Raw genomic sequence first — 15417 nt, 5'->3', positions numbered from 1 at the left:
CTAAATGCCTGGATTAGAATAGAAGAAAAAGGTGTCAATGATCTAAACTTTAAACTTAATAAACTAGGTGGGGTGAGGGGGGGGTGCAAATTGAAACCAATTTAGTAAATGGACAAAAGGTAAGAATGAAGATCAAAGCCAAAATAAGTGAATTATTTTCTCTAGGGGTAGAGAAAAATCAGTGAAACCAAAAGCTAATTTTTAAAGACCAATAGAAGTTGGTAAATCTCTAGCCAGGCTATGGGGCACCTGAGTGGCTCAGTCGGTTAAGCATCTAACTCTTGGTTTTTGGCTCAGGTCATGACCTCACAGTTTCATGAGTTCAAGCCCCGAATTGGGCTCTGCACTAATGGTGTGGAGCCTGCTTGGCATTCTCTCTCTCTCTGTCTCTCTCTCTCTCTCTGTCTCTCTCTCTCTCTCTCTCTCTCTCTGTACCCCTCCCTTATTCATGCTGTCTCTGTGTCTCTCAAAATAAACTTAAAAAAAAAAAATTTTTTTTAACCCTAGTCAGACTAATCAGGAAAAAGAGAAAACCTAAAACCAGTATCAGGAACAAGAGAAGTGATGTTACTAGAACCTACAGGTATTGCAAAGATAATAAGGGCCTACTATCAACAACTTAATGCCAGTAAATCTGACAACTTAAATGAAATGGACCGATTCTTTGAAAGACACACCCTGCTAAAGCTCACTTAAGAAGAAATCGATAACCTGAATAGCCTCATATTTATTAAAGAAATTGAAAATTGTCAGACTGGCTTCCAAAGTATCTGCACCAATTTCCATTCCCACCAGTGATGTCTTTGCTGACACTTGGTTATTATCTGACTTTCTGCTTATAGCCATCCTCATGGGTATGAAGTGGTATCTCATTTTGCTTTGATTTGTATTTCCCTGATGACTAATGATGTGAAAAGTCTTTTCATGTGCTTATTGGCCATTTGCATAGCTTCTTTGGAGAAGTATTTATTCAGATCCTTTGTTTATTGTTTATTTTTTTTTATTTTATTTTATTTTTTTAAACCGTCGACTCATTCATGCAACAGCTCAAGAAATTCTTTTTTTTTTTTTTTTCAACGTTTATTTATTTTTGGGACAGAGAGAGACAGAGCATGAACGGGGGAGGGGCAGAGAGAGAGGGAAACACAGAATCAGAAACAGGCTCCAGGCTCTGAGCCATCAGCCCAGAGCCCGACGCGGGGCTCGAACTCACGGGCCGCGAGATCGTGACCTGGCTGAAGTCGGACGCTTAACCGACTGCGCCACCCAGGCGCCCCCCTTTGTTTATTGTTTAATTGGGTTGTCTTTTTATTATTGAATTGTAGGAGTTCTTTATATGTTCTAAATACAAGGCCCTTAACAGACGTATAAGAGCAGATATTTTCTCCCATCCTGTGGGTTAGAGACTTTTTTGATAGTGTCCTTTGAAGCACAAGTTTTAAATTTTGATGAAGTCCAATTTATCAATTTTTTGCTTGTATCTTTGGCATCATGTGTAAGAATCTACTTCCCAATCCAAGATTACAATGATTTATTCTTATGTTTCACCTAAGAATTTTATAGTTTTAGCCCCCAAATAATTTAAATTACTTAAAATTAAATGTAGAATTCAGTTCCTGTTGCACTCCCACGTGTTCAGTGCTCATGTGGCTAATGTCTACCCAGTTCAGATACAGAACATTTCCATCATTGCAGGAAGTTCTTTAGGGCACAAACACCTTAGAGTAACATAGTAGTTGAAGATGAGCTAAGGACTTAAATAGTTTACAAAAAAGGAAAAAATGAGTGAGCTCACATACACAAAATTGTTTAGTAGTTAAAGAACGCTAACTTAAGAGATTGCATTGTTCATTCCCCAGCTGGACAATGACCACTTCCTTCATGTCTTGACATGGAAATCATGCCGGTGTTGACTCCCCAGCCCACCCTATTTAAAATTTCAAATCTAGTCTTTTCATTTCCTGCATGTTCTCATTAGCTGTTACCATTAATATCCATTTAACTTACTTTTCTTGTTTATTGTTGGCATCCCCCCTCTGTGAATGTACAGTCCATGAAAACTTGTCTTATGCACTATTTATCATCCCTCCACTGCCTAGAGCAGTCCTATATATAGCAGAAATTCAAGTGTATGCTGTTGTTAAATGAAAGCTGACAAGGTATAGAGAAGATGCTTTCATACACTGCTAGAGAGAGCAAATTGGTATAACTTTGTTGGAAGCAGTTGTGTAGTATGTTAAAGTCTCAAAATTGTGCTTGCCCTTTGACCCAACATTTCTCTTTCTAGGTATTTATCATAAGTAGGTAATTAAGGATGTGCACGGAGATGTGTCTGGAAGATCAGCCACAGTGGAATGCTTTTAATCTTCAGTCAGGAGAACTCTTGAACTGACATATTGGAAGGGATGTAGATGGTTTTTCCAAAATGTACCAACAAGAACTGTTTTGCAGAGTTGTTCAAAAGAGACCTTCCTATCTTCCCTGATGCCTTCCATGTTAAAATATTATCTCGTAACAGACTTTTCTGACCTCATTTCTTAAGCAAAATTAAAACTTGCCTATACATTTTTCCACAGGTCCCTTAATATGGACTTTGAAAATCAAGATAAGGAGAAAGACAATAGCAGTTCTACTGGGTCTTTCAATGGCAACAGCACCAATAATAGTAAGGCCTTTTATGTCAATTAACTTTCATACATGCACTGGGCTTAATTTGATTGTTTCTGTAACCCAAGTTAATTTACTGGGGTTAAGGATTTGTTTGGTGTAATAATAAAATGTAATCTGTATGGTATAATTTGTAAAAATGCTTACATTCTGAATCTGAACTACAGATTTCTTGTGTACTTTTGTGTACTGCTTTTAACTCATGCCTGAAAGCTTACTGCTGAGATTCTTTATTTTCTTAAAAATAAGTAGGAAAATAGGTATCTGCCTGCTTAAGACTTCATTTAAATCCTTTGGTGAGGTTGATAGTTTTGTATGTGTTGATCATAAATTCACTCAGTGGTTCTTGAAGATAGTTACTTCTGAAGTACTTGTAAAGCTAAGTATTGTGGCAACCTGATAATAAAGGTTGCTTTATAAAAAATAGAAGTGTGCTATATGGCAAATGTTTAGCAGCATTGTTTATTATGGCCAAAAAGTAGAAACAGCTCAAAGATCAATAAAGTAGTGGGTGGATAAAGTATCCACACGAAGGAATACTGTTGAGCGTTAACAAGAATGAGGTGCTGGTAGATGCCCCGACGTGGATGCCCTTCAAGACATTATGAAAGGAGCCGTACAGGAAAGGCTGCGTATTGTGTGAGTCCACGTGTATGAAATTTCCAAAAAGGCAAATATGGAGAGACAGAAAGTAGATTTGTAGTTATGTGGCAAGTACTGTACAGTGAAGATGGATGAATATAAGTTGTGCCTCAGTAGAGTTATATAAAATTGGTGACGTTTATTATAAAGAGAACTGAATTATAAATAAAGAGACTTGATTTGTTAAGAGCTTGATGCTGGGTTCCTATCATGCACTTTATTAGATGTGTATTTTTTAGATATTCTGTTTTATTTATATATATATATACACATATATATATACTTTTTAATGTTTATTTACTTTTGAGAGAGAAAGAAAGAACACAAGTAGGGGAGGGGCAGAGAGAGAGGGAGACAGAATCCAAAGGAGGCTCCAGGCTCTGGGCTGTCAGCACAGAGCCCGATGCGGGGCTCAAACCCATGAACTGTGAGATCATAACCTGAGCTGAAGTTGGATCCTTTACCAACTGAGCCACCGAGGTGCCCCTGGATATTCTGTTACATATTTTGAAAGCTGCAGAAGTACAAGAGATTACACCCAAGCTGTCACATAGGCAGTGTGGCCAAAGTACTTTCTCAAGTGTTAATAAAGTACTGAGATGGAGATAGCAAATACCACTTCCTGTTCCTAGAGCAGGTACTTCCTCTCACAGACCCTTACCATAGCCTTAGAATACTTCTGAATCAGCATCTACTATCAGTAGATCAGAATACACACTAGAGATGAAGTGATTTTGACATCCATGTACAAAGAGAGTAAAGAGGCAAGTCAGGGTGAACCACAGAGGGCCAATTTAATAAGGGACTTCCTCCCAGACAAGGTGAGTGTGACTTGAAATTTGAAACTGTGAACTTGGATTGCTGGAGAAGAAGGCATTCTGGGTGGGAAGAGCATGTAATAGGCACAGGGGAGAGAATGAGCATGACTGACAGGACAGATTAAAGTCACCACCTAAGGGGGTGGAAATACTAAGGATCTAATATAAAACTAGAATGCTGATGGAGAATTTTAGAAGTTAACTTGTTAAGAGATCACTTTCAGTTTCTCTAGTTACTACCCCATCAGCCAAATCACACTTGCCCAGTTTTCACCCAGTTAAATGTGTTTGTTGTCCCTAGCAGTGTAAAGTAGGCATTATAAATCTAGTCAGTAGAATCACGGAAACATAATGAGGCTTTTCTTAGGACACAGATCCTTATATGAGGTAAAAGACCATACCACCAACTTACTAGGAATCAGGTAAAACCCAGTGTCAATATCTAATTTTCAGGTTAAATTATTACAGAGCACTTCTCTTCTATCAACATTTTAAGCCAAATCACCTTATACAATTGAAACTCCTTTATAAGTCCTGTGTTACATAGCATATATGCAAATGATGTACTTAAATCAGATTATAAATCCATTGTACATTCCATCACAGAAACCTAAGAGAAATCGATACTGTGTGTCTAAGTATAATTTTATCCTCAAATAAATAAATCCTCAGTCCATACAGTGAAAGGGTATCTGGTTATGTCAGTTTTCTATTTCTCATTACCAGCATCTGAACTGAATTATAAATAAAGAGACTTGATTTGTTAAGAGCTTGATGCTGGGTTCCTATCATGCACTTTATTAGATGTGTATTTTTTAGATATTCTATTAGATATATATGTATTTTAATGTTTATTTACTTTTGAGAGAGAAAGAGAGAACACAAGGGAGGGGCAGAGAGAGAGGGAGACACAGAATCCAAAGGAGGCTCCAGGCTCTGGGCTGTCAGCACAGAGCCCGACATGGGGCTCGAACCCATGAGCTGTCAGATCATAACCTGCTTTAAATAAATGCTTTAAATAATCATTTTTGTTTTGTTTTGTTTTAAACATCACAAATAATATTTTTTATTTATCACCATTAAATGCCTGAATTTTAAACAGATTCTCGGACTGGTGGCTCATATCCATCAGTTCATTCAACTTTAGCACCGGTCTCATCCCCAGTAGCTTTTCCAGAACTACAACCTTCACCATGAAGCTCCGTGAGCTTTCCCAATTCAAACTTGGGCTTCTTCAGCATTTTTAATTTTCTAACGAAGACATCATGGAGTGGATAAATAGACTGGCAAGCCTTCTCTACATCTTTTCGATGCTGTCTGGAATCAATTTATTGACACACTTCTTTCAAGTCATTTGTCTGCACCTCTAGGGTCATGATTTCCATCATCTTTTTCCGAATTTGGCAGACCTGTTGGTCCTGAGTATAAGAGGTCTTCTGAATCTGATTGTTGCGTTTTTTAGTAAAACCAACACAAAAAAGACGAAGCAAACACCCATCAGTGGTCTTGACATCAACGTGAGCTTCAATCATGTCTGCCATTTTTTTACCATGGAGCACATTTTGTCCCGGGTAAGATCCATGCCATGAAAATTAGGCAGTTTTTGCCCTGAACATCTTCAGTAATTAGCTTGAATTTCTTAAATGCAACTTCATCATGCTGATCAACAAGGCTTACTTCAAACACAGGACCCTGGAGGCCATCAGATGTGATTTTGGTTCCTTGAGTTCTCATGACTAGTGTTTTTCTCATATTTCTTATATTAAACATTGCTGGTGCTTTCACATCATACCACTCTTTCTTTGAAAATGGATCAGCCACTCTCGGCTCCCTTTTTGCCACCTTTCTTAAGGCGCTTGTTCTCGCCTACCACCATGGCGCTGCTCAGGGAGCCAAATGGCTAAATAGTCATTGTCTTAAATCTGTCTCCTGTGTTACACTAAATTATCCTCACAGATGTATTTCCTCAGTGCCTCATCTGGGCCATGGATACCAAAAAGGGATAGATGAGGAGAGAATGCCTTCCACTTCCACATAATCAGAAAAAAACATAACGAAATGGCTGTTGCTGCAGGGAAGGCCAGCACTTGATCATGGAGCACGACATCATTCCAGATTGAAGGGATGGCATGGAAAACATGGTACATTTATCAAACTCAAGGAAATAACAGCCAGAAAGATAAACAGAGAAATACAAGAGATTGTGTAGGCACCAAAGAGATTGAAGTCCTGAATGATAACAATTAAGGGGAAGTTCTCAGGAAAGGAAGGTATGAATTTAGTGTTCAGATTTTGGCAAAAGTGTTCTGAACTGATTGAAGGAAAAAGTGTAGATAGATGAGGTGGTTTTTAAAGGTTGCAGAATTAAAAATAAATAAATGTTGTGGTTGCTTACTCCCAAAATAAGTAAGAATCAAGGAATTTGAAAAAGACAAGAAAATGAGTGATGTACAGCTACATAAATAGCATGGATGTTGCTCACAATGTTGGGCAAAAGAAGCCAGATGCAAAAAAAAAAAAAAAAAATCCTAGTAATTCAAGGCATGTAATAAGTTCAAAAACAAGCAAAATAAATATTAGTATTTTAGGATGCATGCTTGGGTGCATATCAAATAGAGCAGAGAAGGAAGTATAAAAACCAGGGTAGTAGTTCCCTCTGGGAGGAAGAGTAGTGACTGGGAGGCACAAGAAAGACTTCTGGGCTTGGCAAGCTTGACCTGGGTGGTATTAGCCATTTGATGATTGACTGAACTCTGCATTTTTGTTTTATGTACTTTGCTGTATGTGTGTTATGTTTTGCAATAAAAAGAGAAAGTGGGGAGGAGGGAGTGCCCTCCAGGGCTTCTCTAATTCTCCCTAACCTTGTTCTAAATCCCGTTTCATCCCTACATCTGCTCCAAGAAACCTAGGTAGATACTTTTTCCCCTGGCGCACCAGTCCTACATTGAATCAGTGTTAGGTGGGTTGAAAAGGACAACTCCCAACCTCACCCCCATTATCTGACATCTTGAAGGCCTTTACCAGGCTACCCATGTAATATATCTGAAGATTGTGCAGGTTTTTCAGTCCCTCGTGTTACCTACTGTGTAATACAGTAAATAGCCAAAACATGCTTCTCTCACGGAGGTGCTAAATCATTAACTTTCTTAATGATTATCAATAATACATTGATTGGTGTATTGTTCAGTATCTCTTTCATGACCATGTATTTAGCCTGTAGCCTTGTTCACTGAATGCTAAAAATAATTTCTCTGTACATATTTTTTTCTGTCACCATGCCTATTTCTTTTGTTTTGAGACTGCCCTCTATCTCTTTGTGCTCCAGCAGTTTCTTGCCTTTGTCCTAAAGCGTCTTATCTCTAGGGTCCGCCTTGAAGAGAAAACCATGCCTATTTCTTATGATAATTTTGGCTTTAAAGGTAATGCCCACTGCATTTGAGTAACTCCTCCTAATTATGAGGAGTGACTGACAGGACAGATTAAAGTCACCACCTAAGAGGGAGGAAATACCAAGGATCTAATATAAAGCTAGAATACTGACGTAGAATTTTATTTTGTTTTGTTTTGAAGTCACTGAAATTTCTAATTAATTAGCTCCATCTCCCTCAGGACCATTATCTCCAGACCTTTAGGAAGTACAATATTGAAATTTTGTATTTTTTTGGGAAGCATATTGTCAGCAACTAAAGGAACTTCACTTTACCTGTGACATTGCTGTTTGGTAAACTCCCTTAGGCATTCTTCTATAGAACTAATGGAAGCAGTGTCTTAATACCTCTTGCTTTAAAATCTGTGCTTTCAAAAAACAAAAATCTATGCATTCTTAACTAATATTCTAGAAAGGCTCTTTGTATTCAGCTTTGCATTTTAATTGCAGACTAAACTGATAAAATTTAGATTTATTATAAACACATACTTCTCATATACCTGACTTACTAAACAGTTTTCGTTTTCGCCAGCCATTTAATTTTTCTGCATGCCGTCAGTGCAGAGCCATTGAGAAACCATTATTTTCTGTTGTGAAAGGCACCTGAAATCTGTAGTTTCCTCTAGTAGTTCTTTGAACTAGTGTAGAGCACTCAGATAAAAACTAGGTGAAATTCAGTTAGAGATTTCATAGAGTTTTACTTTGTAAATGTCCATAAGACACTTTAAGTAAGATACCACCCCCCACCCCCCCCACACACACACGATCAAGGGGCCAGGAAGACAAGTTTGACTGCACTTCTGGCCAGCTGTCTTCTGAAGAACATCTCTATTTGTCTTGACACATAGCCACTCCTAAATTGAAATGCCCTATTCCTAAGTGAATTATTTGACTCATGTATCTAGCCAGTAGGAAGCAATTGTGTTTTGTAGAAATATTTAATAGTTTATTTAACTAAAATCCCTAAATAGCTTTCTTGGGACAGGTAAATTCAAATATCAAAGAACCATTTTTAAATATTGGTTGATAATTACAACCCTTTGTGCCTAGTTATGTTAATCCTGGTCACATTATATTTTATTCATTGCCTTAATTTAATGGAGAGAGATGTTTACTTATAATTTTTTTTTTTTAATGTTTATTCTTGAGAGAGACAGACGCGCAATCTGGGAAGGGGCAGAGAGAGGTGGGGGGAGGGACACACAGAATCTGAAACAGACTCTGAGCACTGAGCTGTCAGCACAGAGCCTGACGTGGGGCTCAGACTCATGAACCATGAGATCATGACCTGAGCAGAAGTCGGACACTTAACCAACTGAGCCACCTAGGCGTCCCTAGTATTTCTTTATAATAGCTCATATGAACATTTTTTTTTTTTTTACTCCACTCAAGAACTTTGTATCTCAGCAGTGTTAATTTGGAAGTAGCACACAAGATTAGTAATTTTTTTTCTTTTCATTCAGTAATTACCAGATTGTGCTGTGTTTCTCTTCTCTACCAAATACTTAGTGTTCCTCAACTCTATATGCAAAGTAAAATTTTGTGGAGAGTTTTCAGCTGGGCCTAATAACACCCAGAAATTTCAGTTTAATTGTTCTGGGGTTGTGCCTGGGCATGTAATTTTTAAAGCTCTCCAGATGATTCTAATGATTAACCAAGAATCCTATATCCCAAGTAATTATTTTCCCCCATTTATCTCCTGTTTGGTCCTTACGATGTTCCCACAGAATAATCTTTCTGATTTTTGATTTTCAGATGTGTTGTTCCCTCCACTCTTATGCTCCACTGAGAGTCAGTTCTCAGCAACAGTGGGGAAGAGTGAACATGAGTAAATCTGTAGATAATGAGAAAGGATTTTAGTCAGTGGCTTTAAACTACCTTTTACCAAACCTGTACATGAGATTACAGATGTACTCAGATTGACTAATCTTTTTACTACCTGTTGATGTTCTTAGTTTCTGTTTTCCCTCCTTTCGTCTTTCTACCCCCCCATCTCCCTCCCCCTCTTCTTCCTATTTCTTCCTTCCTTCAGCCTGTCAACCAGATTGTTAGCACCAGGAGGTAGTAGTTCAGTTCAAGTATTTGAGTACCTGCCATAACGAATGCACCATGAGGAGAGCAAGGACCTCATAATGTCAGTGGGAAGGAAAGAATCAGAGGTCCTAGATAATCTATATCTTATATACTAACTCCTAGAACTGTCTGTACTTTTTTTTTTTTTTTAGTTTATTTATTTATTTTGAGAGAGGGAGAATCCCAAGCAGACTTGGCACTGTCAGCACAGAGCCCCACTTGGGCTCGATCTCACCAACTGCGAGATCATGACCTGAGCTGAAATCAAGAGTCAGAAGCTTAACCAACTGAGCCACCCTGGCGCTCCATAGACTGTCTGCATTTTAATGGGTTAATGTCTCTGGAGTACATGGGCACAGTACTTATCATATAAGTCATTAATATGTCCCTTATTCTCTTTCAGGTATCCAAACTATTGACTCTACCCAGGCCCTATTCCTTCCAATTGGAGCATCTGTCTCTCTCCTAGTAATGTTCTTCTTCTTTGACTCAGTTCAAGTAGTTTTTACAATATGTACAGCAGGTAAATAAGTTTCTCTGTTCTTTTTTCTTTTAAGTTTATTTATTTTTGAGAGAGAGAGCATGCACACACCAGTGAGAGAGAGGGAGAGGAGATTCCCAAGCAGGTTTTCTACCGTATCAGTGCAGAGCCCAACAACTTGGGGCTCAATCTCACAAACCATGAGATCATGACCTGAGCTGAAATCAAGAGTCATATGCTTAATCAGCTGAGCCACCTGGGTGTCCCATGTTTCTCTATTCTTGAACATTAACCTAAAAGGAAATTTTTTCACTTCTTTTTTTTTTTTTAAGTTTATTTATTTTTGAGAAAGAGGCAGAGTGCAAGTTGGGGAGGGGCAAAGAGAGGGGGAGACACAGAACCCGAAACAGGCTCCAGGCTCTGAGCTGTCAGCACAGAGCCCAACACATGGCTCGAACTCAAGAATTGTGAGATCATGACCTGAGCCAAGTTGGACATTTAACCAACTGAGCCACCCAGGCACCTCTCACGTCTTTTTTTTCTTTTGAAAGGAAACCAAGGTAAGTTTCCTGGAACCAAGGTTCCACTGAGACTCGAACCCAGGATCTTCTGTGTACTTCTTTTTAATCATCATTCAAAACTTAAGACCTATACAACCTGCCATGCAAGTTTTTTTCCATAAGTCTGGCTTTTCTTCCCCATCTTCTCCTTGAACCATTGGATACCCGTATCATCAGTTCAGGACCGTCAGCACAGTCTGAACAAAAGACCAGGGGTTTGAAAACTTGTGAGCTTTACGACACCAGAACAGGACCACTTTGACTCCTTGTCTGGAGTCAAAGTGTCCAGAAGGTCCAGTGTGGCGAAGCGGTCATTGGCAACCCCCACCAATGTTTCTGTAGACAGACGCATTGGTAACTAATCAGAGTAATTTGACTGTCAACCCTCTGATCAGTTTTCAAGTCAAGAGATGATGGAAATGTATAGAACATCAACAAAATGCCAGACATGTTAGATCATCCCCTGGCTCGCCATTTATCTTTCCGTGTTAAGATAGAAAAGAATGAGAAAACCTGTCTATGCTTCCCATTCCTTCAAATCAGGTACTGTTTGTTTTTCAAGACTTTATTTGTACAGTGCTAAAGGAAGATATTTTTCTTCTGTAGTTAATTAATTGTATCTACTTATTGAGAAGAGTATCCTGGTCAGTGTTTCCATAAGTCCTGCCATTTTTCTTAAAGGTGTTGAAAATAAACAACAAAACTTAACCATATATTTTCTTTCTTTAGTTCTTGCCACAATAGCTTTTGCTTTCCTCCTTCTCCCGATGTGCCAGTATTTAACAAGACCCTGTTCACCTCAGAACAAGTAAGGACTTGGGATTTTTCTCTAAATTTTAAATGTTTTTATGTCACACTTGATAACATTGTTAGGAGTCTAAATTTCTGGTATGGACCAGAGCACACAAATGCTAGAAGACTGGGAAGGGAGACGTTTGATCTTTAAGACTGGAAGGTAGTACTTCCTTTTGCACCTTTTCATAGGAGAGGAAATATACACAAATCTTAGGAAGTCGGAGTCGTTGAAACATGCTTCCTGCTCAGATTATTGAAAGATGAGCAGTTTCATTTTGAAGCAATGCTTTTGTCTCTTGACTAGTGAGTTAATGGGATGTGATCAACTCAGACATTCTTTGCCTTTTGTCTTTGGTGACCAAGAATATATACTAACCACTTGGGTTTAAACCCAGTGTGCACACCTTTTACACCTCAACTCCTAAAGCCATTGCTTCATGGACACCAAGTGCTGTGTTAATAGAGATCCCATATGAACGTAAGGAAACCAGTCACTAGGAGCAGCTGATTTTCCCAGGAATTCGTGATAACCAGATAGAGTTGTTACCATTTTATAAATATGTATTCATCATCACCCAGTGGATTGAACTATTGACCTTCTTCATTTTGCTTTCCTCATAAAAACAGAATTACCCTATAGTGTACTTCATTCTCCTAAGATTGGTATTGTCACTTTAAATTGTAAACATCCATGTTGATAATTCGGGATAAAAACTACAATATCAGAGGGCTGCAGAAGGATCATTAATGCCTTTGCATTTCCTGTAGCCTACTCCAAAGAGGTTTGGGTGTTTTCAATTTCTGGGAGTCTAGGTATAGCCTGCTATTCTAATCTGGCCCTGATGAACTCTGATCGTGAAGAACCAAGGGAGAGTTTGATTATTGAATATAATGTATCACCTGTTAGTCCAATAAATACCATGTGTTTTCCAGGATTTCCTTTGGTTGCTGTGGGCGTTTTACTGCTGCTGAATTACTGTCATTCTCTCTGTCTGTCATGCTCGTCCTTATCTGGGTTCTCACTGGCCATTGGCTTCTCATGGATGGTGAGTAACATGTGACAAGTTGAAGTGTTAATACAGTTTATAGTTAAATTTGTCCTCCCTTCCTCTGCTTTTTGTGTTTTAGTAATAGTTCCTCTGATTACCATGAGTATTAGGTGTCCAAAGGTGGTGGTGTTACATATTGTTGAGTTATTATTTTTACCCACATTCTCAAGATATTTTTAATAATACAGCTTTTTGAGGTATAGTCCACATTTTTACCTACTTGAAGTGGCTCTTTTAGTATATTCAGAGAGTAAAATCATAACATTATATGACCTATGTGTCTGCCTTCTTTCACTTAGCATGATGTTTCCAAGGTTCTTATTCATGTTGTAACCTGAATCGGTATTTCATTTCTTTTTATGGCCACTCTTCAGTTGTATAGATATGCTAATTTTATTTATCTATTCATCAGTTTCCACTTTTTTAGCTATTATGAGTAATACTAGTATGAACATTCATATGTAATTTTTTGTTTATAGACTATATATTTTCTTACATAAATGGAATACTGTAATATAAAATACATATGTGGAATATATGCCATATATGTATTATATACAATAGACTCTTTTATGTAATGATACAAATACATGTCTGTATCATTACATAAAGATGTATCCTATCCTTTTTAATAATTCCAGAGTATTCCATTGTATGTTGTTTATTGCTGGGCCCTTAGATTGATTTTAATCTTCTCTTATAAATAATCCTGAGGTAAACACTCTTGTTCCACCTCATGGTACACATGTCAGATTACTTAATAAGATTATTTTTCTATGGATGAGTTCCTAGATATTAAATTCCTAGATTAAAAGGTTTTTGTAGTAAAAAGTTTTTTTATCTGTTATTATACTGCCTTTCAGAAAGGCTGTGGCAGTTTATACTCCTGTCCATAGCATGTGAGGATTTCCCTTCATTGGTGATGATGATGATGAAATAATAATGGCAGTATTATTCAGCTAACATTTATTGAGTGCTTCTTACGCATTGGGTGCTTTCCTGGGTGTTTGCGTGGATTATCTCATTTAATCCTGGAAAGTCTTTGAAGTAGGTACTGTTGTTGTTCCATTTTACAGACAAGGAAACGAAGTTCAGAGAAGTCAGTTACCCAGTCATAGAACTCCTGTGTATACTTGATACTTCTCAAAATATCTTGGAAGGACATTTCCAAAAATCCCCCCTTACTCTTTTCTCTCCCCTAAGACGTTTTTCATTTTTCTTAAAGACCATGTAAGCACCTCCATCTCCTTGCTCATTCAGTCCTGGCTCCTGTTCTCACAGTTCATTTTCCTGATCTCAAGAAACTTTAACCATTGCTCTGCCCCACAAAGTCTGTTCACTTTCTCCTTTCCTCTGGTGTTTCAGAAGGGAAGGAAGTTAAAATACAAAAGATGATTTTATACTGTTTATAGTACTATCTAAAGAATTTTTAAAGGAGGAATTTAAAAATCAGAGATTATGGGTATGGATTGCACTTACTCCCATTATCCATTCCAAGCAACTACAAGGCTAATCAAGACCTTGGAAACAGAGCTCTTTGGAAGCAACTGCCAGGTCTGAGAGGCTCCTCTCCACTAAGGCACTGGTCCCTGCAGCTCTGAGGATGGCTTAACTGTGGAACTGTCATTCAGTGTTGCCTAAGCACAGAGCCAGTGAGAGTGATGCTCACTGTCCATGCCTCAAGTTCAGGAGTAGCTCACACTTGTATCGCAATATTCTGCTCATGGTCAAATCAGATAGAACTTGACAAAAAGGATTTTAAACTTTGTGTGCACGTGTGATCCAGAATTAGTAATATAATCTTGATAAGGAGGAAATTTTAAACCTTGAGGAAAATTAAAATCTTATTCTTTTGTTTCAAGGGTTTTTTTTTTTTTTGTCTTGTACCAGTTCAAGAATTTGAAATTTATGTGTGCCAAGTTAACTAGTGAAAAACTCTAAGAAACTGAGTATTGTAAGGAAACAAGCTATAGAGTGGATTGAGAGCTCTGTAAAGCGATAGGTAAATGGCACATGTGATTTTAATCGTAGGTGATAATTATAGAGAAAGCGCTTTTTAAATTGTAAATCATGCAGAGATACCCAGTATACTTCTTCAGCAAAAAATATTTTTAAAAACAATAAGACAAAATTATGGTGATGGAGAACAGACAAGTGGTTTGTGTGGGGGAGAGGGTGTGACTATAGCTCAAGGATTTTATTGGGGTGATACAAGTATTCTACACACTGAGGGTGGTGGTGGCTATATAAGTCTACGCCTGTGTTAAAATTCACCGAATTACCTCTAAATAAAAACTATCAATATTACTGTTTGTTAATCTTCAAATGTTACACATATTCATAAGATATTTAATACTTAAATATTATATAAAATATGTATAACTTTATAAATACATAATTTGTTTATATATAATTGTTGTCATAGTTGTTGTTCATAACTTTTATTGAGTGCCTACCATATACCAAGCTCTTGAGACCCAAAAGTAGTTCCTGGAGCACCTGGTTGGCTCAGTTGGTTGAGCACCTGACTCTTGATTTCAGCTCAGGTCATGATCTCATGGTTTGTGGAACAAGCCCTGCATCTGGCTCTGCGCTCACAGTGCAGAGCCTGCTTGAAACTGACTCCCCTCTCCCCTCTCCCCCTCCTGCCCCTACTCCTGCTTGCACACGCTCTCTCTCTCAAAATAAATAAATGAACTTTAAAAAAAAGTTCCATGAGGTTGCAGACCACATTACCCCTTAGATTTATTTAGAGGCCTTTAATGAGTCAGAATGGAAAACAGTGTCAAAATCTGCCTGACCATGTGATAATTCATATTTGCTGATTTCTGACTGGTTTGGTCTCTTATTTTAGCATCTTAAATTGCATTATAAAAAAACATTTCTGTGATCATTTGCTTTGGAA

At 37.9% G+C, this 15417-nt stretch overlaps 1 protein-coding gene and 1 pseudogene across 1 annotated transcript in view; one reads left to right on the top strand and one right to left on the bottom strand.

Annotated features, from left to right (window-relative positions):
* SPPL3 (signal peptide peptidase like 3) overlaps window positions 1-15417 on the top strand; it is a 138162-nt gene that overhangs the window by 111146 nt on the left and 11599 nt on the right. The window contains exons 3-6 of the mRNA XM_047827557.1: window positions 2577-2665; window positions 10031-10150; window positions 11398-11476; window positions 12397-12509. Of these exons, the coding sequence (XP_047683513.1) occupies window positions 2577-2665; window positions 10031-10150; window positions 11398-11476; window positions 12397-12509 (401 nt within the window). The remainder of the gene's footprint in view (window positions 1-2576; window positions 2666-10030; window positions 10151-11397; window positions 11477-12396; window positions 12510-15417) is intronic.
* Window positions 5116-6003, bottom strand: LOC125149029 (40S ribosomal protein S3a-like; annotated as a pseudogene).

The sequence above is a fragment of the Prionailurus viverrinus genome, chromosome D3 (genome assembly GCF_022837055.1).
Source record: "Prionailurus viverrinus isolate Anna chromosome D3, UM_Priviv_1.0, whole genome shotgun sequence".
NCBI lineage: Eukaryota > Metazoa > Chordata > Mammalia > Carnivora > Felidae > Prionailurus > Prionailurus viverrinus.
The sequence above is the reverse complement of the archived record's forward strand: the minus strand, read 5'-3'. Positions and strand labels throughout refer to the sequence as shown.